Source organism: Buteo buteo, chromosome 2 (genome assembly GCF_964188355.1).
Source record: "Buteo buteo chromosome 2, bButBut1.hap1.1, whole genome shotgun sequence".
In the NCBI taxonomy this organism is placed as follows: Eukaryota; Metazoa; Chordata; class Aves; order Accipitriformes; family Accipitridae; genus Buteo; species Buteo buteo.
The window spans coordinates 16,824,809-16,850,302 of NC_134172.1; the positions used below are offsets into that span (position 1 = coordinate 16,824,809).

General features: G+C 38.1%; 1 protein-coding gene across 12 annotated transcripts in view; it reads left to right on the top strand.

The window, feature by feature from the left end:
* Nucleotides 1–21,679, top strand: part of ARHGAP12 (Rho GTPase activating protein 12) — an 80,275-nt gene extending 58,596 nt beyond the window's left edge. For 6 of the 12 annotated variants that reach the window (XM_075046341.1, XM_075046332.1, XM_075046367.1 and 3 more), the window contains 11 exons: nt 779–860; nt 2,904–3,026; nt 7,865–7,969; nt 8,315–8,413; nt 11,006–11,108; nt 12,124–12,243; nt 15,126–15,224; nt 17,331–17,408; nt 18,266–18,400; nt 18,684–18,786; nt 19,215–21,679. In XM_075046341.1, the coding sequence (XP_074902442.1) occupies nt 779–860; nt 2,904–3,026; nt 7,865–7,969; nt 8,315–8,413; nt 11,006–11,108; nt 12,124–12,243; nt 15,126–15,224; nt 17,331–17,408; nt 18,266–18,400; nt 18,684–18,786; nt 19,215–19,389 (1,222 nt within the window). In that variant the 3' untranslated portion in view covers nt 19,390–21,679. The remainder of the gene's footprint in view (nt 1–778; nt 861–2,903; nt 3,027–7,864; nt 7,970–8,314; nt 8,414–11,005; nt 11,109–12,123; nt 12,244–15,125; nt 15,225–17,330; nt 17,409–18,265; nt 18,401–18,683; nt 18,787–19,214) is intronic. The other 6 variants (XM_075046354.1, XM_075046374.1, XM_075046361.1 and 3 more) reach the window with 4 other exon arrangements.
* Nucleotides 21,680–25,494: the final 3,815 nt, after the last annotated feature.

Consider the following 25,494-nt stretch of genomic DNA (forward strand, 5'->3'; position numbering starts at 1 on the left):
TGGCAGCGTATATGACCCCCACTTTGGTTCCTTAGAGCTGTTCCTAAGAGCTTGGTAGGAAAGAGTGGACAGTGGCTCATGTAAGCTGCTACTGGCACAATATACTGTCACCATTTATGTTGCATCTGTTGGAGTCATTGATTTGGATTACTGTACAGGAAGATGCAACGTGGCCATCCTATCACTTTAAGAGCTGTTGAATAATAATTCATGTTTGAGCAATGGGAATAGATTGTCAGGGCTTGTCCAGACTTTTATTTTTTTTAACCTCAGGAAGATGGGTACCCAGGCATAAAAGCAAATAGACAGCTGGAACAACTCATTTGTTCTTTTTCTGCATTTTTTAGATGTGTAGCAAATGTTTTATTGCCAATATAAATGAGTTTATCACATAAACGTGGGATGCTTGCATCCCAGTTAGAGGTGATTAATCAGTTTCAGAATTATGCAGTACTTTGACATAATCTACTAAGTAAACAGTAGGCTGAGTGTTCCAGATTAGCCCCTTTGAAATTATAATTGTATGGTGTTTCTCCTGGTGAACTGCTTTCACTACTAATTAGCTCTCTTTGATTTAGTCTTTGATGGTCAGGCTGGGACTGTTAACATATGTTCCCTTCTACAAATATGATAGCAATTAAGACTTACTGATGGCACTAATGACCATATATATAGTTAAGTATATTAACATACGGGTCAGCTGGGCAACAATGATCAACAGCTTAAATATCTACTTTCAAAGTCAATTTATCCTATGTTTGTTTACAAATATTTACAGAAAGAATTGGATGTCATCATGGGCAGTGTTACAAGGTTCATCACTGCTGTTCACTAAAACCCAAGGAAGTGGAACTGGCTGGGTAAGCTCAGGAACAACCCCCACCCTCATATAAGTGTTAACCACAAAGCACAATATATTAAAGCCTTCTTATTTGTAGGGCTTAACTACTGATATGCATGCATAATTTAGGAAAGATGAATGTGTGTAAGTTAGCAGGAGGGTAGTTTAATGTAACAATTATGATGTAGAATGAGAAGAAAACCAGTTCTACTTTCTTATATTTCAGAAACATTTTATATGTGATAAGAAAGAAACTGATAAAGAGGTATTCAGGTGCCCTGTAAGCTTGAAATTTTTGTTCCAGGCCAAATATTTTTGTGTTCCTTACTAATGCGTTTGTCTAAACAGTTTGTTTGTTTTACCATTCTTGGTTATTTTTTTCATAAACTTAAGGTAATTTTGAATGTGATACACGTAATAAAGAAAATCATCTGAAACTTGGCTTGTTGTGTTGGACTATTTGAATAATGTAGTATTGTTGGCTTAGTCTTTGCCTTTCTGGATTCCATATTTTGTTTTAAATCTGCATAGTGCATGACAAATATTTGTATCTATTTTGATGTCTGATGAAGACCTAAAGAGAAACATCACACTGAAGATGATGAAGATTATTCAATTTTTATATCACCTCTAGTTTATTAGTACTATAATTAAATTGGCTATATTTATCCAGCTGCATTCCTACATTAATACATATAGAAATGGTTCTTTATCTACACCTTGCTTACCTACTTTTGGAGATCTGACATTAAACTCTGTGGATCTCCTATAATAACTAAAGAGAGGTCAGATTCAGTATTTGTTATTCCAGTGTATTATCATGCAAATTCCAGCAAAATTGCATCTTACATATATATGCTATCTTGCTTCTCTTTGCTGATCTTTCTACTTGGCTCACTTTCTCCGGCTGTGCTTCTTTTTGGGTAGTGAATTGATATTGACTATTCTAAAACATTAAGTTCATTTCAGAGCTGTAATCATCCTTTTTGCCCTTCTGTTGCTGTAGAAAGGGTGGTTGGAAAAAAATAGGTGAGGATGGATAAATAACATTTAGGGTAGAAGAGAATGGAAAGAGTGAAGTTGGGCAAGTTGGTCAAGCAGAAGGAAAAGAGAAGGGAAGGAAAAAGAATAGAAATTAAAGGCATGAGATAAGGTAAAGTATGCTCTCTGGTAGGAATTGGACTTGGTGACTCCTGCAACTTACTTTTATAGTATAGGATCCAAAAAGTACTGTAGTTTTACAGGTATAAATATGCATGTCTGGAAAGTATAACATTTCACCTGAGTAACTAATCAAGTTCCAAAATCTCAATTACAGCTACTAATACTCCAAATGTAGCTGTAGTTCAAAAACCACATTATTTTATCTATACAGTGGTATAGTTAAAAGACACAGTGCTAAACTAAGATACTGTTTATGAATGTATGATACTGTTATGAATGAATGTGTGTCTAAATGAATTATCCATAAAAGGTAATCATGCAACTCTGCTTATTGCTTAGGGATACTAGGTGTAAGTTATGTTACACCTTCCAAATACAGTCATTAGGAAAAAAAAAAAAGGCATAAATGCTTTTGAAATTTAAGTGGAGCAAAAGTATCATAGTGATGATATTTCTATGTGACACTTTTGGGTATGTGTACTGTCAAGTATTGGAGTAAGGTCAGCAAAATAAATATCAACAGCATGAACAGAATACACTGAAGCTGGAAATATTGAGGGAGAAGCTCTTTCAAGGACTTTGTGTTGTATACCTGCATACGTGAGGTTGGCTTTGTAAATATGTAATATTCAGCACACACTCTTTTTGCTTTCTGTGTAGGAAATTTGGGGGGGGGGGTGTTAAAAATTCCACCTCCCTTCTCAAACTTTGATCTGTGTCAGTATTTTAATAAGGTGAAGTTAAGACTTAACAGTTTGACATAAAATGAGAATTACATTTCTTCTTCATCTTAGGAGAAGAACATTTGTTTAGCATTTGTCTAGCGATTGATATAACCATATTTTTTTTGGTGCATTGTTTTGTGACTTCATCACTTTTCTTCCTTTTTCTCATCAAGTCATTTTGCCAAGGGGGCTCAATTCCTGAGCTCTTGCTCTCGCTGCTTTCTTCTTGGAAAAATGCTCTCAGTCGTCGACCTGCTGTCACCTATGTAAACTCTGACCAAGTTTCAGCTATCACTGTATGTGTTCTTGTTGCATGCCTCTTGTCACTGTACGGCTATTTACCACTAATCTTGAAAGTAAATCTGAATTTTCCCAAGATTTAAGTTTTGTCACTTCATATAACACCTTGTGTATCCTGTTTGCTGTTTTCTGAAAGTCATCCAAGATGTGAATTAACACAAGTGATTGCAATAATCCTGTAATTGTTCTAATGGAAGGAAGTAGAAAGAGTATCTGGTTCATGAGTGCCAGAGTTATAATCCCAAATTTGCCTACTTTTTGAACCAGTAGCGTCTTGACTAATAAACAGCATGATATGGTGGTCGGTTTCTTAACAGATATTTTATGTCTAATTCTTTCTAACATAACTAATTTAGGATGTTTGTAAGGTGCCTATGATGCCTTTGATACAATGATGTACATGTTATTGGTTAATTCTAGCTATAATTGGAATACCCCAAAAATGTAAATGTTACGCATAAAAAGCTGAAAGGAAAAGAGATCAAGGATGTTCTGGCTATATGCCACATACAGAAAGCTGATGGAAATTTGTAGGACTCCATATATAATTTAAGCATCTGTAGTTAGTCATGTTTTGAAGTGTAGATGTCAAGCATAGAAGCGCTGCTTATGAGAAACTGATAAAATGTTGGTGGCTGATATGGTAGCTTGTTGCTCAAGGTGGATGAGGAGGAATTTTTAATGATACTAGTGTTAGAAGAAACAAACAGGCTTGATGGGTTGAATAATTGGTTTTTAATATTGCTTTCTCAGCACTCTTATCAAACTAAAGCTTTCATGGAAAAAATCATATGTGACGACATTAAAAGCAATGTTTCAATAATGTGACTTCTTGACAATTTGAAAGTGTCAGTGATGTTTAAAACTATTTTGGTATCTTGACTTGTATTTCCTGAAGAGTGACGAGAGAGCTATGTATTTTGAGATCATTTAAGATTCCTGAGGCTTCTAGAATGACTGTTTTGATGACCAGTCCTTTAATTTTTTTTTTTCCCCTGTCATGGGGAGTAACTGTAGGCTTGTTCCATTAACCTTGTGCTAAAAATGATGCAAATTATGCTTTTTCTTTGTCAAATTCATTGCTATGTATGTGGAAGCCTGGAACAGATAATTTGTACACAGTTTGGTATCCTTTAAAATGTTACTTTCTGTAAGGAAATCTGGAGTTTTTAACGTGTCTTTTCACAGAAATTTTAAATTTTCAACTGTTGGAAGAAGGTGTCTCTCAACTTATGGCGTGAATGGGTTGTAATAGCTATTGCCAAATTTTAGCAATGGGGCTTCAAAAATACAGCAACTGATGACTGCTTGGAAGGATTCATCTGTCAGCCTTCTATAATAGGCACACGTCCTCAGTGTCAAGTACAGTGGTGGTAAACTTCTCAAACATCAAGGAAATAAATGCTCTTCAAGGTTCATCTGGCAAACTCTTGTTTACTGTGTTATACCACTGTTTATAGCCAAGGATGTTGTATGTATATTACTACAGTTCATTAGTATTGCACAGCTGATTATATGGGGGCTCAGATGATTATCATGAAAACTATTTGGAAGGCAAACACAACTATCAGTCTGGTTTCAAAAAACTTCCATCATTTTGCTATGACGATAAAGAATATCTTTTATATTTTTCTTTTTTTTGTTAAAGCTGTAAGTTCTGAAGCTTCCCTACCAGCCACAAAGGAGCATCTGTCTCCTCAGCTCTATTTCTGCAGTCTGTCTGCGGGTGAGGAGGACTTGAAATTAAAACATTCTACCTGACTCTGATTAGAAACAGAATTATGAGAATGGCAGGTGTCATTTGTACATCCAAAGTCTTCCCACAAATAACACCCAGTTCTGTTTCCAAAGAATGCTGGAATATATCACAGTACAGACTGTGTGGCTTGTCCTGTGGAGGCTTCCAGGAGTTGGAGAAAACTCCTGAAAAGACTGAAAAGCACTTCTATTTATTAGTGTCAGCACACATCAAGGCAGTCCTTAAACTACACAACATCTACTCTGTCTATGGCACCCTCGCCCCCTGCCCCCTTCTTTCCAAAAAGTGGAAGTTATTTCTGCCATATAACTACCATAAGCACATCTCATCACTATGCTTTTTTTTCCTAGAAAGTGACTCTAGGACAGCTTCATATCTAGGACAGCTGGCAGCACCATGTATAGACCTCTCCCTCTTTGTCTTGCACTGCTGCCCTTTCCAAACTTCCCAGATGGCTCAAAAGAGAAATCCAGTAAGAAAAAGGTGCTGCTCGGTAAGGGTGGAATTTAACCCTACTAGTGCTGACTTGGTAGCGCACTCTGTTTTGAGAAGGCAGACTTTATGTTTAGGTGGCAGCAGGTGCTAAAGAGAAAGGTTTTCTTTTTACTGCTCTCAACAGAACCTGCTTGCTTCAGGAGGGTTTGATTGCCTTTAGCTAACCCTTGTATGCAGGGCATCTGAGCAGCCTTGTACAGGATTTGCTCCTGGAAGCTTTCAAGGAGGGAAATGGCTGTTGGCATCTTGTTTTCATACACCCAGGAGCAGAAAAGAACCTTGACAGGAAAGCTTATAGGAGAGCCTGCATGGTAAACTTAAAATTTCCTTGAATAAAGAAATAAAGTTTGTGATGAGTATATAACATGTCGGTATGTCAGAGGAGCTTTGCAGAGAGGCTGGATTATTTGCATAGGTTTCCCCATCCTTGGATCTCACACAGCAGTTTGGGCACTGCTTGTGTGAACGAGCGAGGGAAGACTTCTTTTTTCCCCTCTGAGAAATTTAGCTTCTAGTTTTCAGGTTGTTCTGTGCTTCTCTGAAATGCTGAAGGGAGTCAGGTCAAGAAGATGGGTAGAGTGCAAAGGTGTTTTGAGGTAGTACTGCAGTCTGTCAGGTGGGGAGTTCAGCAAGGTGATCTATTAGAGGGCTTTCCTTTTGGTCAAAGCAGTGGTCATTGTTACATTTTTTTTGTTGTTGTTGTTGTTTGTTGATTTCACCTGTAGCAGGTCATCTCCTGTGCTCCTCAGCATCATCTGGGCAGTGTTTTTAACGAATTCCCCCCAATCCTGCAGAGGACTTTGGCACAAGTCTCCTGCTCTCTCCAGTGCCAAACTCTATAAATTGATTTCCACCCCCAACACAGAGCAAGATTGATCTAGGCTGTCAGGAATTGTATGGCTGGGACACTTTGGTTGTATGTGAAGCAGTTATGTGAATCTCTCTTAAATAGGCAGCTGCTGCATAGCTGCCCACAACTGCAAGAGCCATAATGGCCCAGAGATTGTTCCTGTGGACTCCACTGCCGAGCTGGGCCCCTCTCAAAACCTCTACTGTAATTAATAAGAAACGTTCTTGGATGTATCTGAGAATTAAGTTAGAAAGCGGAAGGGTTTTTTTTGTTGTTGGTGGTTTTCTTCCCAAGTGCTAATTGGCATTCGGTAAATTAGAAATATTCCCCTATTATGATATTTCACAGGCAAAATAAAGAAGTTAAGATGCTACTTTCCATTCAACACTAATTGCCCTTAGGACTCAAGGCAGGGAGATTTTCCAGTGGTAAACAGCCTTTCTAAAACATGATTAGCATTAATTAACATCCATGCTGGGAATTTAATCAGGAGCAGCAGATTAGTTGTGTTTTCTGTACTGTTTTTTCTCCCCTTGGATATGGCTGTTCTTGTACAGGCTGGAAACTTGTGTTCGCAGCAAGGAGCTCGTCTTGGGGCTTACGTCCCCCAGAGCTGTCACACAAACAGCATTCGCACATCAAAGACTTTTTAAAGAAATAGAAAAGAACCTTTCTGATAGATCAGATGCTGCAAGGCTCCTCTAGAACTCTACAGCATTCAACTTCTGTGCTACAACCAAGTGACTTGCAGCTTTCCCTGTTCCATGTTTTACTTACTTTACTCACAATTAGAGCTCTTTGTTTGTATGGGTCACTGAACTGGTTTCCTTGAGGAATGACATTTCAAAGCTATGTGGTGTAGGTTGAAACCCCAGTAAAAGTACTTTATTTTAAAAAATTGTGATACCTAGTATAAATGTAAAAGTAGTAGGTAAAAATAGCTCCCTGATGTTTTCCTCCAAATTGTTTGCAGGGTTACTTGTGGGTTAAATGCCTTTTTTTATCACTTCAGTTATTTGCTGTTTGTTTAGTAGATAGACAGTGAAATTGAGTTCTGTTTGCTTGCTAGTATATGCTCTAGTATTGCAATAGAAGCACTACAGAAAAATATAAAATAATGTGAAAAGCATTGTTGGAAATATATATGTATCTATATCTCTCTCATGAAGATGTGAAAACTGAAAGTGCTCTTTCAGTGCAGGAGGGATGTGATTCCTATCTGCAAAACTACTATTTCTGGTTTGATTTTTGGTTTTATATACAACCATTGATTAACTGACAGCATGTGGTGGTTTGGGGGGGTGGGGGGGGGTTGGTGTGTTGTTTTTTTTTGTTGTTGTTGTTCACTTACTTATTAGCCAGTTTTGTTTAAAGCTTGGGACTATCTTTACTAAAATCAAGTTACAATCAAATGTTGTGTGGAATTCTACCATTTGTGATAGGAAAAAAAGCTCAGCTGGAATCTGGTTGGCATTTGAAATTATGGAATTTTAAGGGCTTTAAGCTGAGCAGCTTTTAATAGTCATTCTTAAAGGGTGTTTTGTGTGTGTTTTTTGTTCGGGTTTTGTTTTCCTGGTATCGTGCCTGTTGATTTGTGGCAAAGTACTGTATTTGGGTTAAGTTGTATAGAGTCTAAATAACATGTGTTATATTTAGAGGATTGCAAGACTGTATACCTGTTAGGAGTGAGTTTGTTTTTAAGTTTGTCATCATTGTTCCTTTTTTTCCAGAAGTTTGGTGTCAATCAGTCTAAGCCAGAATTTACAGTGGATCTCAAAGGGGCGTTGATTGACTGGGCCTCAAAGGACAAATCCAGCAAAAAGAATGTTATTGAGGTGAATTATTTTATTTAAGTGCAGAATTATAGGTAATTTAATGAATTAAGAAATTTTCTCTAAACTTAAAATAAAAACTTTGAGTTTTTCATATTTCTTACTGCTCAAATGTAGATATATCTTAGTACCTGCAAGAAATGCCCATTTTTAATATGTCTGTATGGGATATGCTTTTAAATTTTAAGCAGGCTGTTATTTACTGTTTTCATTAGTAAGTGTTCTTGAGTGGCTATATATTATCTAAAAGTTATGCCAGGGAGAAGTTTAATAAGATTTAGGTAATTTCACTTTTAAATTCCAGTGTGTTTATCAATTCTGATGATTTCTGTTTTTATTTCTTTAAAGCTAAAAACCCGCCAAGGAACGGAGCTCTTAATTCAATCTGATAATGACAGCTTTATTAACGAATGGTATAAAGTTCTTAACTATACCATCAACAATCAGGTATGTGTTTGAATTGTGAAGGCTCTGTTTTTAAGGTAATGTTATTTAGTAAAATAATTGATGTAACGACTCCTAGTGCTTCACATACATCTTCATTTCCTGATTGTGGGCAGGAGGTTGAGTATATGGCAGTTCCTGGTGGTGACATGTGAAATATAATTAATAGTTGCAAAGGAATAAGGATGGTCCACTGGATTAAGAACCAGGAGATGTGGGCTGACCTCCAGCTCAGAAATGAGCTTCCTTCTGTGGCCAAATATTTCTTCTGTCTCGGTGACCTAAAAGGTTCTGACAGAGAGGGAGTAAAGGGGGGAGCACAGCCAAGGGAGTGCTTCATGACATACATTGAATAGCAGTATCAAATGCTGATTACTTAAGGCTGTACTAAAGTACCAATTAAAAGCCCTGGCAAAATACTGTATTATCTCTTCTTACCAGACAGCATAATGCCAACTATTTAATCACAGAAAAGTGATCAAGCGTTTCCTCTTGATATTGCCAAACAAGGTTTACCATCTTTGAATTCAGAAGAAGTTGGAGGAGATCTTGGAGAAAATACTCCTCTCCTATCAAGTTGACTTCACGTGTTCTTAATTTTTATAGTTACAGGCCTGGCTGCTACCCACAAGCTGCATTTATGTTGCTTTTGATGTCAGTCAGTGGCCTTCATTTCTCCTAGCTCTAATAGTGTTTTCCACATATGGGTGTTTTCTGCACAAACACAGCAGGCTAATATAAATGGTTTAATTTCTTCCTGAATGCTTGTGGTTTAGGCTCCTAATCTTCTGCTCTCTCCTGGTGTGAAAATGTCATGACTCTTAACCAGGCAAGGCAGTCACTTGGCAATACCCATCTCCTGTTTGCCCCATGTAATGCAACTGAGGCCACTTCTTCCCTGCTTAAATATAAAGGAAGATGGAAAGGCTGAGACATGCTGAGATGAGAGCAAGGTATTATGTGTTAGGTTGAGGAAGTGGGTGGTGGAGTAGGGAGAGTTTATCATCGCTCAGGAGGAAATGGTGATGTATTACTGCTGGGAGCTGAGACACGTAAGATTCCAAGGGAAAAGTTAAAGTAGGTTATTAAACTACCCGATAATTTGGAGCACTGAACCTTTGGGTACAAAAATCCATCGAGTCTGAAGCAAACTTAATTTTGGGAACTTTATGGTAGTAGTAGCTGTGAATCTCTTTCCCAGGACAGGCGCTAGTTCTAGTGTGACGAGATCTTCCTCAAAAGAAGGTACAAATGAGATTCTGGTCTCTTTGCTCCTTCATGCTGCTATTGTGGCAATATGCTGTACAAGAGGAATAGCTATCTGCGAAGGATGTGGCTGCTCTTTTTTATGTACAGAGATTTCCAAGTTACTAGATTAGACTTGTTCCATAATACAAACTAGATTGCAGGTGATTTTTTTTTTTCCTCAAAGCAGTTAATGGTTTTAAAACTTATCAATCCTAAAAAGCTTTGAGGCCTCTTGAAGAGAGCACTGTCTAAATGGTCTCAGTGGCAGAGGGATCCTTAGTGGGGACATTAATTGGGCAGTTGAATATATTGATCTTTGATGTGTAAAAAGGCTATCCAAAGCTTTTGAAAAGCCACAAGGAATGAGGGTGTTAACATCTACCCTTCAAGTTAAAGTGCAACTTAGTTGGTGAAGTCGTGCTTCTGCTCATTCAGTGCTCTGGAGTGCACAACTTTACCTTATTTTTAAAATGTCTTTCCTTGTAACAAAAGACACTTTACAGTCAGATTTTTGTAACTGCGTAGAAGTCAAGGTCACTTCAGTAGAAGTGAAGCTGGAAATACGTTGTTTTGGAAGGGAGTATGTTGCACTGAGACTAGAGGAAGTTTCTTTTCCTATTTTCTGATATGTCTGCAGTTGTGGGTGTAGCATAGGTATGAGGCTGCAGGTGGGCAGTTTAACAGACTCTGGTATCTGTCTCCACAGCTACAACATGATCTACGTTTTCAATTGACTGTGTTTAATGAGAATATGCTGAGAGCACAATAACACAGGCCAAGAATTTTAGGTGCTGGTATATTTACTTTTTCAGAGTGAATTCAGTGTATGTTTTGACAGTGGTGAAATTTTCCAACTGGTAGTTCTGTTTTCTATTAAGAAAATTTTAATTACAGAGATCAGAAGTAGGGTAAATGCTCTAGAACTGTTTTTTAGACTCTATCAAGCAGATGCTTCTGTAGCAGACCATGAAATAGCTGATGTTTGTCTACTGGATTTAAAAAAAACAAAACAAAACCCACAAAACCCAACAACCAACATTTCTGTTGGTTGATGTAATGAATGTAATGGTTTTCATGAAAGGCTGGTTTTACTTTGTTCAATGTCCAGCAAAACTTTCTTTATTGGGTCTTGTGATCAAATAGTGTTTCTCAAAGTTATTCACTCTGACAGTGAGAATGGTATCATCTCTGAAGATACTTGGAGCATCTAGAGTTCGGGAAAGAACCAACTGAATATTATTATAGGGAAAAAATATATATTGTAGAACTGTCTACAGGAAATGTGTTTGTTCATGCTATATTCTATGAGTTGTCAAATTGATAACTGTATCTTCTTAAATCTAATAGGTAGTAGAGTCTGATGAAGCATTAGAAGATGATGTACCAGATTCCCCTGGGGTGGAAAAACAAGACAAAGAGAAAGAGAATAAAGACTCTAAGAAACTTCGTTGTGAGTTGAAAATTTTCCATTAATTGATTTTAGCAATGCCAATTCTTATTTTTTGCATCGTCAGTATTATATGTAAATAGAGAAGAGTTCAAAAAGACAGCTAGAAATGAAACTATTCAAGTTTGGAAACAGGCTTTTGTATAGTTCATTCTACATCTTGGTGCCAGTTAGTAGATTTTTCTTCCATGTTTTATTAATCATACTTAAAAAAAAAAAAAAAAAAGTACCAAATGTCTTTAGCTCCTGCTGCATGACACATGAAAAATAGGAGAAACTAGGCAGTGGTGAGATGGATTATTTTCAAGGTATTGTCAAATGCACAGAAGTAATTAGACATTTGTTTTCTCTGACTTTTATAAATGGTTTTGAATAAGAATTCTTTTGTCCTTTCACTTGTTCAAAACTGATTAGAATTCTTTTACTTGGTTTTTGTCTGTGGTACAGCATCTGTAAATATTTGCATTAACTTAAACGGCAATTTCACTAAGTTGCTAATGATGTTATATTGGCCCATTTAGAGAAGCTAAACAGTTTTAATTACACGTTCAGAATTTTAGAGCTAAATTTCTGTTAGCCACAGAAATTTCTTCCCATGCACAGAAAGATATTAATCAGGAAGACTATTTATTGTCTTTTACTTGCAGGCCTTATATGTAATTTGCAAGAAAGTATTTATTTCTTTCAAAATAGTTAATGAAAGGCAGGACCGGTTTTGAAACATGGGTATATTTTTTAAATTCCACATCAATTCCATATGTAAGCTACCATTTAGTTAGTTTCACAGGCAATACTTGGTTTTATAAGATTTTTGCGACTGGGTTGTCTCTTAGTGGTTTGAAAAATGGATGTAATTTACAAGGAGTTCCAAAAAGGTAAGGAAAAATATGTGGATGCATTGCAAATTTGGATAGGTTTTTAATGTGCTTTTGAGTTTAATTTTTTTTGTTTGTTTATTAGCAGATAAATGCTGTGTCGGTTCTGTGGATATTCATGCCAAATGCATTTCTCTTTTCAGCAGTGAAAGCACCTAGCAATATAGATACCACAGATCAGAAAAAGACCAAAACGAAGCTCAAGAAGTTTCTTACACGGCGCCCTACGTTACAAGCTGTCCGTGAAAAAGGATACATTAAGGGTAAATGAACCTTTTTAACAAAGGAAATAATTTGAAAAGCTGAATTTAGTAGTTCATGTGTAAAGTAGGGTTAAAGTGGTCTAGTTTTAGAGACGTGTAATAGCTGGTTTAACAAAAGTCTTGGATGTATAGTGGAACTGGTAATTGATTGTCATTCTTCTGAGCGCTGCTACTAACCACTAAACTTCATGGAGGATGTCCTCTCATTCAGCTCATTACTGGCAAAACTGCAGTGAAAATTGAGGGTCCAGGAGCCTGTTTGGACTTAGAGTGCTTCTTGGCTAGAGAGTCCATTTGGTCTGCTGTTCTGAGCTGGAAACTTCAGATGGCTGATAATTGTTTGTGCATACAAGGGAAGAAGAGTCCTTTGGGTACAAAGCTGAGTGCATGTGCTCATCTGTTTCACTAGGGTGTTTTAGTCTAAGTGGAACCAGACAATCATGTGCCATTTCATAAGAAATTAAGTGTTTAGGCAAACCAGGATGAGGCTAATGGAATCTTAACTTAAACATCTTTTTTTCCTAACCTTTTTTGAATGTATACGTTTTTTTAATTGTTTCACAAACAATGAGTCTTACAGATATTCTTGAATCAAACTTATGAAAGAATTGATTTCCATTTGTCACGCTTGTAGAAGCTTAGAGAGAACAGTATTTGCACAGCTTCAAGTTAATGTGTTTGTGTAAATTATTGACTTGGTACTCACTGTAAAACTTCATTTATTTATTTATTTGTATGCTTTAGCAGGATTTGTAGGTGGTGCTCTACTAGGGTCAAAATAGCATATGGGTAGGCAAATATCAGACCAAATCCTACTGTGATTTGCCTAACTACATACTTTAACAGGTGTGCTTCTGTTGCATGTGGCATTTGATATATTTGTGTATCTGCAAATATAATTTAACTGTAAATTACAGAATTTTTGTTTGGGATAAGGAAGCACTATTCCCAGACTTTGACGTTCTGCTCTGCTTTACAGCTTAGTATTCATGTCATGGTTCAGTGACGTAACTTCTGACATTAGCAACAGTGAATGCTAAGCCAAGTTTAATTTGTACACATGCGTGCTGATGATTGGATTTTTAATAAAGATGTTAAGGAATGAAGAGTTTGTTTTTATTTAAAAGCATGGTGTAAATTTTAAAAGTTGGATCTGTGCTGTACAGTTTTACATTTACTGTATGAATGAAAAATACCGAAGCCTTTATGTAAAAGCCCAGTGTACTTTTGTGGCTGCTACAGAACAAGCTTAGTAAACAGAAAACTTGGCAAACCCAGTGTAAGCAGAAAAAATAATGAAAAGTTCTAGAAAAAAAAACCACTTGAAACAGCATGCACTAAGCAGAGAAGTAACTTTGCTAAAGTTTTGTTACATGGAAAAACAAAATTACAGAAGTTACTTTAAGATGAAAGGAAAAAATATGATTCCTGTATATGTGGAAATTATTAAAGTTCGAGGCAATTGTAGCAAATCAGTTTGTTACATGCTAATATTGTCTTGTGCTACCTAATTTGCATTGCTTTACCTGCTACAGCTGCATGCTAGCTTTGCTTTCTTACTGTGTGAGCTTTTTCAATCCCTTGCTACTGATTCTGCTTGTACAGCTGGCTGCATGAGTAGCAGCAGCAGGACTGAGGTGTTTTGGGTCACCGGCATTATACGTACACAGCTAATAATACCATTACATGCCAGTTTTCATACTGTATAATTGGTTTGGTGTGCTGTTTGGATTTCCCAAAGCAGTGGTCAGATGCAAGTGTTGTTAATGAATCTACTTAAATTACTAAATATGAAAAATGGGCTAGGTGCTAAGCATGATGCAAATGCAAGAGCAGTTTCTCTCTGAAGTAAGATCTACTAGGTACTGCGAAGATGGCCACCTACATACCTTATTTAACAGATTAAAAAAATACAAACAAACAAAACACCAAAAACTTCCTTCCGTTTAAGAGTGTGAGCTTTGCTTCTCTAACTCAAGACCCTATTTCAACATCATGCATCTGAACAGGGGAGGCCATCTATTATTTGGGCATCTTTGATGAAAACCATAGAAATGGGTCTGAGATATTTTGGTAATAACATAATCTGAACAAGATGAGTTAACATGTTGCTGAAATACACTGAGACATTGCAAGAATCAGTTGTCTGCCCAAGCTGATTTTCATTTTTGCTCCAGTTTTTGGTAGAAAACACTCCCCCTGGACTGTATAGTTTTGAAAACAACACTCAATTACCTTTGCCCATAAATATCTCTATTTAGATTCCAACCTTGCAGCCAGGTTGCCTATGCATAGTCATACTTGCACCCATTCAGAGCTCTGTGATGTAAAGGTCTGTCATTTACAAATCCATGTCAGAACTTAAAAATGTTAGAAATTAAAGACTCTACATTAAAGTAAATTAATATGTAATGCTGGGTTAAACAGTAGGTGCAATGAAAGATGAAATTTTACAGGTTTTTTCTGCAAGCAATGCCAAAAGCTTTCACTGTGGTTAATTATCTCTGTTCAGATTTTTAACAAAGATTACAGTAAATGTATTTTGAACTCAGAACAGGAATGGAGTGTAACAGGACATTCGAATCCATTAAATTTCTCATTACAGTAATGACTATATGACTCTCCCAAGTATCTCCTGGTGAATTAAAATTATTTCAGTAGCAAAAGTTCCTTACTTAGAGACTCACATTTGTGTAACTGCTGACGCTCTTTCTTGCTGGGAGCTGCCGAGAACTCTGTTCAAAACTTTCCTATTTTCACTCTAATACTGTGACAATTGTATCCAGTAGTCTTTGCCCTTTTTAGAGGCTTGTTTTAACCTGAACTAGTTCTGTCACTTGAGTCCTGTTCCACTGTAAATCAGTCTCTTTACTTGGTTCCAGATCAAGTGTTTGGTTCCAATCTCACCAGCTTGTGTCAAAGAGAAAACAGCACGGTGCCAAAGTTCGTGAAGCTGTGCATTGAGCATGTTGAGGAACATGGTATGGTTGAAGTTTTTTGTTTCCGAATCTCTCTTGCTCACCACACTATCTAATTTTGAACTTTTTAATCCTTAAAATGCTGTAGATTTATTTGGGGAAAATAATCTGAAACTTGTATCTGTAGTTAACAATGAGTTTTCAAGTGTGGGGAGGTGGGTCGGATCCAAAATGGAGAGAGGGGAGGAAATCTTATATCTGAGAAATTGATCTGCTACAGTATATTTCAAGCTGAGGAGAAGGCAGGACAGCTTCCTAGCAGCAAGGCTCTAAGGAAAGAGGGGTTACAAGAAGTAATAGAAGAGCTCAGCCCATCACGTATTTTTCCAGATGAAAAGAGAGTGACTGTCAAAATGCAACCATTTGTTCTTTGAGGGTGTAAGCATGCTAACGATCATTTATATTAAAGCTTCCTTGAAACAAACTTCTAGGAAAAAGTTGTGTTCCTGCTCTGTATATGCGTTGACTGCCAGAAGACCAAGTCTATGGTTTGATGCCCTTCAGCCAGCTACACCAATGGCTATGCAAAGTTTTATGCAATTCTGGAGATTATCAGTGTCCGCATATTGACTCAATTTTTGTTTGCTTTCATTGAAAATAAGTCTCTCTTACCTAATAACTGAGAAAATCATGTTTGAAAGCTACATGTGACATTCTGGGTTGTCTGATGTAAAGGACATCTTCACATTTTTGTTGAAAAGATGTTGGTTGCGACTCCTGACTTGGCTGTAGTCTGTGCTGGTTTTCTTGCTTGTTTCTTGCTGTTGTCGTTGCCCTGTCCTTGGAAAAGATGGCTGAGAGGGGATTATGGAATCTCCATAATCATCATTCAAATATATACCAGTCTGTTAATCTGAGAACATTCTCTTGAGAATCAGGGTAAGTGTTACAGGGGAATACTACGTGTGAATTTTAAGGCATCTTCCATGGGAACTTCATTTAGGATTTTGTTGCATCCTGTAGTCCTCTTTCTCAATGCTGCTATTTTATGGCCTGGGAGGGGAAAAATAACTGCTTCTGTTGCCTTACTCCAGTTTGACAAAGTGCCACCTTGCTTGTAACAGCAGGCTTTATTCCGTTTGTGATCTGCAGTTTGTGAGAAAGGGGTTATTTTGCTTTGTTCTTTTTTTTAAATTTCTTTTTTATTTTAAAGGCAGGACTGCAGTGAAGATAGTGGTGAAGTTTTCCTTTTTTAAATACCTGAGGGGAAGCTGACAGAAATGAATAGCTTTTTTTCCCCACTTCTCCAACTCTTCTTCCTACTGCCAATACACTTCAAATCAGTTCTTTCTGTAAAGGAATGACTAGTGGATTATGGGGAAAAGGGATATGTCAGATGGTGCTGGTAACTGTGCTGTGTTGCATCAGACAACTCCTTGAGGAGCTACAGGGACTTGCAGGTATTCTGGCAACACTCATCCTCTCAGTGGCACTGACTCACATGCTGCATTCAAGTGGCATTTCAATTAAATTGTTGCTCTCCTAATCACTTCTGAGTAACTGCAGTAGCAACCACAGAGACACAGTTTTCTTTTCTGGTTGAGTGTGCAATACAGTAAAGGCAAGGGCTACCCGTTTTAGTTTTGTAGGCTGTTGGGTAGTGATGAGTGTGCATGCACATCATTCCTTCTCCATGCAAACCCGGTCACTTGACAACTTTGAGATGCTCTCTATGCATGACTTGACTTGATTTTTCTTAACAATGCATTAAAAAATTGAACATCCACAAAATACTTGGTTCTTGCATGTTGAACTCCTGTATACTCTCTGCCGGCCTACCAAGAGCATCTTAAACTACACACCTAGTCTCATTGGGGAAACTTGGAGCTGTTGCCTCATTACAACTATTCTACTGTGTAGGAAGTTTTAGAGATTACGCTGAGCTTGACGCTCCCAAACCTGTGTCAGCAAACTAAACCTCCTCTGATATGCCCTGCCCATCAAAAAAGCTAGTTTAACCTTTGTTGTTGTTGAACCAAGTGTTCTTTGTTACAAGGTGGGTTTCTTTTGTTTTTAATTTTGCTGAGTATACCTATAAAGAAGCAGCCTAATGATTTCAGAATTCATACACATGTGAGGTATTAAAATGGATTTATGCTTTTGTTTTAGGATTAGATGTTGATGGCTTATACCGAGTTAGTGGCAATCTTGCAGTGATACAGAAGCTAAGATTTGCAGTCAATCACGGTAAGCTTCCTTTAACTATATTACAATTATTTATGTTTTCAGATTGTTGAAGTTCGTAGAAAGCTCAGGAAGAAATTTCTTAATGTATAACTGCAGTCTTCCATGAGAAATGACTGTCCTCTTTGAAGTAAACTTACATCAAAATTGCAGAATTTAGTGTGTAATATGCATCATTTGAAAAACCTAGCATCCTGAAAGTTTGGTCTTATGTGGAGCATAGAGGCATTTCTAGAACATAATTCTAAAGGGTGGTAATAGAACTGGGGTGGGGTGAATTATTTCAAACAAAATCACTTCATACCTTATGGAAAAACAGTAAGCATGTTAAGCTTCCACCGCCATTAAAATTGTAAGTTAATGCTTTTTAGCGAGATTTGCCACTGTCTGTTAGTATAGGGGTGGTTACCTCTTCTTCGCCATACTCTGTGTATAAAACCCTTTCATGTGGCTTTATCTTAGTGTTTCGTTCAGTGGGAATCAATAGGCAGCTTGCAAGTAGGAAGAGGACAGTAGCCCATCTACAAGCTGACCTCTCATTTCCTGATTGACAGGGTCTAACAGTAAATTCTGCGTTATGTCAGCAGCTCCTGTTCCCCTCTGGAAAATGCCCTTGGTATAGGGGAGCTGCATTTAGTGCAGTAGGCAGAGTTTGGCCATCTCTGTCTGTTGTGGTTGAGTTTTTGTATCCCCTTTTATATTGCTGTGGTTCTGTATCCCAGCACAGAATGGGCTGAAGTGGAGTAAGAGTATTCACTGCTTTAAAAGCAATAAGTACAGAAGAGTAGTTAAGTTTATTTTTTGAAAAAAAGCTTTGATAGTTAAATTAGTAACAGTAATTATTCATTTTTCTCTCTCAGATGAGAAACTAGACTTGAATGACAGTAAATGGGAAGATATACATGTCATCACAGGAGCTCTAAAGATGTTTTTCAGAGAATTGCCAGAGCCGCTGTTCACTTATAATCACTTCAATGACTTTGTCAATGCAATTAGTAAGTCTGGAAAACATGTGTGTGCTTTTTGTGTAAGTTCTGCTCAATGCGTACAATTCACAATTATTTTGGACAGTAAAAAGAATATTTTGGTTATAAACATGTGTAAGGCTTACCTAAAGCACTGCCTGTCAGTACTGCACGGTCTGGTCAGGAGGTGGCAGTATTTTATCTCATATTAGCACTGCAAAACGTTTGCTTTTATTCCCAGTCTGTTAAATTTTACACTAAAGTTTTAAACAAAACTACTAAATTTTTGCTTCTACACCTCATCCTTTTGCAGAACAAGAACCAAGGCAGCGTGTCCATGCTGTTAAAGATTTAATCAAACAGTTGCCAAAACCAAATCAGGACACTATGCAGGTACTCTTTAGACACCTGAAAAGGTAAGTAGCAGATAGAAGGAGAGGCTTTGTATTGCTGATCTTCCCTTAAAGCTAAATAATCCAATTAAAAGTACTAGGTGCCTGTTCCCACTGCATTTTCCTTGCCTATATTGGACTTGATTAAAACAGTGTATCTGTATTTATACAAGCTTGCAGAGCACAAAACAGACTTTAGACAGTATGTGTAATAGTTCTGATATTTACTGCCAAGTCCTTTTGTTCGAGGGATTGTGAGAGGATCAGGAATAGCATTTCAAAACAAAACTTTTCTGCAGAGAGGGGAATCACAGCGGCTGTGTGTCCTAATAACAAGACTACTCGTTAAATAAATACTGTGAATAGTCATTTGCTTTGGACTGTGTCTTTTTCCTGTCATCCTATTACTCTAACACTGATAAGCCTCTTTTTGTTTATTTTTTATCTTTCAGAGTTGTAGAAAATGGAGAAAAGAACCGAATGACCTATCAAAGTGTAGCAATAGTTTTTGGTCCAACATTATTAAAACCAGAGAAAGAGACTGGTAACATAGCAGTCCACACAGTATACCAGAATCAGATTGTGGAATTAATTCTACTGGAATTAAATTCCATCTTTGGACGCTGACATTTTTCTGGGAGTAGAAACTGGAAGTGATGGGTTGGCAGCAGTACTCCATCAGAAGGAAAATCTCTCACTGTACATGATGTATTATGTTTGTGGACCAAGCAGCAACTTGTTTTTTGCACTTTTGGGGAGGGGAGAAGCAGGAGAAATGTTTGACCACTTCAATGCGAATTAAAGACAACACTCTGGATTTCTTTGAAAAGTTCAATGTAAAAAGTGAATTGAAAAGTTTATAGTTTGCTTTTTTTAAAGTAGCATTGGAAAAATGTAATATAGGTTCATACACTGGATTTCTTGGAGAGTAAAGCTATTAATCTCAAACTGGATAATCTGGAATTTAATCTTAAAATTCTTCCACTTGATAGGGAAAAGTCCTACCAACTGGTATGGAAAAATTCAGTGAAGTTACATCTTAAGCTTGTGTATTACAACCTACTCAGATCTGTATGACACTTTTCCAAGGGGTTTCTGCATGCAGTGACTGTCTTAAACTTGTGCTAACAGTTTGGTTTAGTTATTCAAATCTAATTCTTCACTTGATATCTGCTATCCTTTTTTTCCTTTTTTTTTCTCCCCTTTTTCTTTTTTTCTTTCCATTTTTTTCCCCAACAACCTCTCTGGAACTTCTTAGTTGCTTTATAGAGCAGCACACTACTTCAAACACTGAACTTGTGAGAAGATCTAGCAACGGATATTTGTCTTGTGGCATAATAGAAGTCATATTTAATAAACATGTTCATTTTTTCTGGGTATTTCCTGAGCTAAGTTTTGTGTTATACTGATTTAAAGCTAAAATCCTAAGTAAATACCAACTGTAACACTGTCTTGAGTTCTTGGTATAATGCTGTGGTAGTGGAAGTTTCTTGATGTAAATACAGGCTGTCCTTTTGATTCTTGTATATAATTCAGTTCCTGTATAGTTCAAGAATGCTTTAGTCACACATTTCTAATCATGGGTAGATTAGCTACAGTAGCATAATGTTTCCAGTGGATGTCTGGGTTTCAGCAGGGAAACAGGTTATGGGGAGGGAGGGGGGGGCCTAACTGTGTGCACTTTTAGATGTTAATTACATTTGCAGACAAATAACTGTAATGCAAATGGTACTGGAGAAATACTGAGTGTGCTTGCTAAATTGTTAATGCACTACAAGAGGAGCCTTTTAGGTTATTTAATATGTACAGGATACATTAGAAAAATGTATTAAGAATTCTAACATCTACAAATAGTGAAACTCATGTTTTGATAGATAGATGTTTGATGGAATCCATGATGCTAAATTTAAGATTTTCTTTTTACATTAATGTAGAATAATTTGTAAAATTGGTTTTGAAAGATTTTGTTACAGGGAGCATGGTCTGCTGAAGATTTTTTTAAATGTATTTTTCTAGACTAACTGCTGTATCTGACATATTTGTTATGTCTAACCTGAATAAACAAACCCGTTAGTTCTTCTAGAGTTTGCCACTCTGGCTTCAGACAACATGAACCCCCTTTAAATAATACGACCGACGTATCTTACCGCTTAGCATGGATACTACTTGTGGCAGAGAGTTGTCATGCTGGGTTAAAAGACAGATGCTTACTTTACAACCTGATGATTTTAGGAACTTCCTAATCCTTTTCTTTAACAACTTAAATTCTACCATAAGATTCAGAGAGGGCAAAAGTAATTTATGGATATAAATTTACGGTCTTTAAAATGTATCCCAACTTAAGAACCTACTGTACAGAAAGATACATTGGGGAATTAATTGTATTAATTAACTGAAGGTTGTATACCTTTCACAACACAGTTCTGGCTTACAGCAAAGGGGATGTGTGGTGAAGTACTGAGGTGTAATCAGATGAATGGTACGAGAATTTCATGAGCATAGGGCTTGCATGAAAAGTCTTTGGAGATAAAAGAGAAGATGAGTTACTTTGTGGCTTTCTCACTGTCTTCTTGTGGTAATGGTGAAGTCTTGTGGTTTGTTGCAAAGCAACCTGGGTGAGAATTGTGAAAGCTCCATCTCCTGGTAGGTTGTCAAACCAGAGCAGTGCTGAGTGGCAGGTGTGCCCCAAACTACTAGAAAATATCAACAAAGTTGAAATCTGTTGCTGTAGATTATTCAAATCCCAAATTCAGCTGTAACATAAAAAAGAATTCCCACTGCTAAATGAGAGGGCCTCTCCAGAGGCCACCTTTTCTGTATGAGTGTTATGTTTTTCAAAGAATACCTTTTTAAAACAATTTGATAATGAGGATGTCACACTTTTCCTTGTATTTCCCCCAAATAAAGCATTTTGTTATTACAACATATAGCATGGTTTTGTGCAGTGAAGTTGTCATATGTTTTAATGTTCTCACTTTTAGTTTGGGGAGGGGAAAGTATTCTTTCTAATTGAAAGAGGTGTAGCTAAACACTCGAAATATTTGGGAAGAGGAGGCCAGCCAGGCTGACGGTATGCTGCTTGTGACCAACTTGAAACTGTGTATGTCAGCACATTGGGTTTCTTCGCTCCTTGAAATACCTTGTCTTGTTCCTGCACTTAGCTTTCTTTTAAAAAATCAAAAACAGATTTTTGCACAACAGCAGGGGAAAGCTATTTGTATTAGATGAACAAATTTATGTATTCCTCAGTTTGGGCTTTAAATCAGCTTTGGTTCTGATTTAAAACCAATTTAAAGACTGAGTGTAAGCTCTTGCAGCAATAACCACTCAAAGATACTGGAGGTCCAATATTATGTATCGGTGCCAGTTGAAGTTTTGTTCCAGCACTAGAGCTGTGTTTAGCTCTATAGTTCTGCTACACAGTGTTAGTAGCAAGCAACTCTCAGATGTGCTTGATCTATACCAGTTACAGCTTTCTTCGCTTTAAAGCTGGAGAGAGAAGTAGACACAAAAAAAAGACAAATATACACAGTCGTTTCACGTAAACTAATTTTTTTAAATCAGAGTTGCATGTAAATAAAGCTTCCTGCGTGCAAGTGGATAGGTCACGCTTACTGCCAGGCCCAGACTTTCCTCCCCATCTTCACAGAAAGCCACGATGAATTCCCTTTGTACTGAACCCATTGTATCCAGGCAAGTGAATCCTCGGCTCGCAGCATGAAAGAGAAGGGAGTTTGTAGGTAATACAGTATCAGTTTATTCCTATGTGGAGCCCTGACTTCTTCCCCTTAAAGGGAACTGCTTTATTTAGGCCCAAAGTAATGATATTTTCAGAATCAATCGGTTAATTCATAAGCCATAACGTAAACCAAGCACAGTGGGGCATTCTGCTGGGCAAAGGGGGAGGTACAGCATGTCTAATGAGGCCTTCTGCAACTGCCGGGGAGAGGAGAGCTCCTCTGAAGAATCTTAATTAGCCTCCACAATTGCAAAGTTTTGTGGGCAAGCAGCTGGTAGGACTGGATCAGACTTTTACAAAAGTAGCCCTATGTGATTGTGGGATTTAAATGAACATTCCCCCCCAGCATTCTTGTAAACAGAGCACTTGTAAAACAAGATCACACTGTGTAACAAACCGACATGAAAGACAGAGGCAACTTGGCCTCTTGGTCCTTTTTATTGCCTTGAGAATTAAATGGTGGCTCTAATACTACTTTCCTACAACTTCCTGAAATGGATGTGAGTTTGTTAAGGTACTTAGCTGCTACTTTCTTTCGAGAGAAGAAATTTGTGTTAAACTCGGCAAACTCAGAACTGCAAAGTGGAACAAGCAGGGATAGCATCAGGTTTATTTCTCATAGAACCTCATCTTGTAGCTTATTGCACTAAAATGTAGTTGGCTAGGGAAGGGGAGAGCAGATCCTTAGTGTGGGAATAAGTAAATGCAAAACACTGAAGGCAACCAGACAAAGCAGGTGTGATGGACAAGCGAGATAGCAAAGAAACAGTCACTTAGAAAATCTGCAGGAATCCAGGCCAGAGAGCTGGGAGAAAGCCAGGCTGCCAAGAGTGTGGATTGGTTTTGGGTTTTTTTTCTTTTCTTTTCTATTTTTCTTCTTTTTCCACTTCATACAATGCAGATGAAGGCCTGGCTGTGTTTTGTAAGGGTAAGTTGCTCTGTAAACAGATGGAGTTCAAGTGAAATTGCAAAATGGCAGTGCCCACCTCTCTCTGGACTTTTCCACAGTGGCTTCTATGTGTTGGTTCCCCAGTGATGCGCTTGTGTCCAGGTTCACTTGACAGAAACACCAGAGTGCTAATGGGAGTCAAGAACTATGTTCCTTTAACGTAACTGTGAATTCACAATCAGTATCTGTGCCATACAAAAATAAACTTGTTCTCAGTGTGGCAGCAGCATTCTGGTGGCACCGAGTGCCCCATCCAAGACCCAAACCTTGTGGCACCAGATCCTGAAGAGCAAGGGCAGCCCTCTCTGTTACAATCTCAGCACACCAGAAGAAAGAAATGCATGAAGATGAAAAGTGGGAGTATGCGGAAAAAAATAAAAGCCCAAGCTAAACTATCTTCACAACCAGTTTAGATTTGTATGTATGGTACAAATCTGCTCAGAATAGTTTCTTAATTCATAGTGTGAAAGAAACAGCTGTCCTCTAAAAAAATAAATACCATAATTAAAAGCTGTCATTTTTTACATCAGGCATTAGAAGATAAATGTTAAACGTTGGTCAGCTTGTCTAGTTCATCATGTGCTGCAGCCAAATGGCTGGAATCAAACCGCTGGCAGGGTGTTACCCGGCCACCGAGGTGGCAGTGCTCTCTGCCTGCTCTTCACCGAGAGGGTGATGCTGAGCTGCTGGTGGCTTGTCGGCTTTCTGCATGTGAGTGTCCTGCCTAGCTACTTGTTTCAGTAAAAGGAGGTACCTAACCTAGAAACAGAACTGAAAACCACCTTTTTTCCAAGAAAACTTTCCTATCGGCCTGGGCTGGGCAGCGCTTTGTCCACAGTCCCTTCTGCTGCCCAGTGCTGCCACCAGGTTCGCCGGCCTGTGGCAGGGATGCTCTCCGTGGGACCGAGCGAGCACATCTTCCGTGGGTGCTGGCCTTGGCAAGGCCCCTGCCAATGCACACGTGTGACCCACTCTACTTAGCTTTCTGCTGTGAAGAAAAACGGAGACGTGGTTGTGCAAGAGAGAGAGCCTCTCCTCTAGCACTCCCTTAAAGCATTTTGTACAATGAAGGACGCCACTGTATTTTCCCACTATGAAATAGCTGTTTCTTAGCTGAAGTACTGTTCTCACTGATATACCAGTCCTGCTCTAAGTTTTGCCTTTGCAGTTTTAAAGATAAGACTTCTTTTCCTATTAATCTCTCCTTTTCCTTCATCCACCCACCTGCTATTCCTTCTGCACTGAAAGTCAATCTGACTTGAACCTCTTGCTTCCTTATTTGTACAACAGCCCAGAGCCTGGGGGATGGAATGTGATGTGCTCTGCCCAGAGCACTGCTTCGCCTGCAAAGGCTGAGGCACAGGCCACTCAGCCACAGACGCTTCATTAAAAAGCAGTCATCAGCGTTAATGCTAAATGGTAACGTAAATGAAAAAAAAAAAAAGGGGGGGGGGGCAAAAAGAAAAGCACAGACTAGAAGAATAAAAAAATGGTCCTTTCCAGGTAATAGTTAAAGCAGGCTGCATGCTGCTCCCCTGTTTCCCAGAGTGCCCGTTCTTCTCCTGTATTGCAGAAATGTACATAAGCTAAGCAATTAGGTATTATATTTGGGCAAAGACTGAGGGAAAGCAATGTAATTCCATGCAACCATTGAATCACCAACCATATCGCTTGTGCAGGCTGAGCTGTGAGCCAGCTGTCAAGAGGACTGCACAATCTTCAGGTTTGCATTAAAACACTGTGGCTATAGGCCAGGATCATACATGTCCCCTTCTTTTGCCTGAGCTTCCCAGCCTGCCCCATTCAAATGCATGAAAATACATAACTTTCTCTCCACCTTTCCTATTTGTGGAGTACAGCAGCTCTGTGCAGCCAGCCAAGTGCTCAGGGTGTCCATGGGTACAGTTTCTTCCCTTGTATATACACAATTTAGTTAAGAGGGGGAGAAGACTGTTTATTATAAACATTGAACAGTGGGCGGCATCATTAGCTCTTAAAAATCATAACTAACTCCCCAGGTGGTTGTCCTAATGCATTCTGGGCT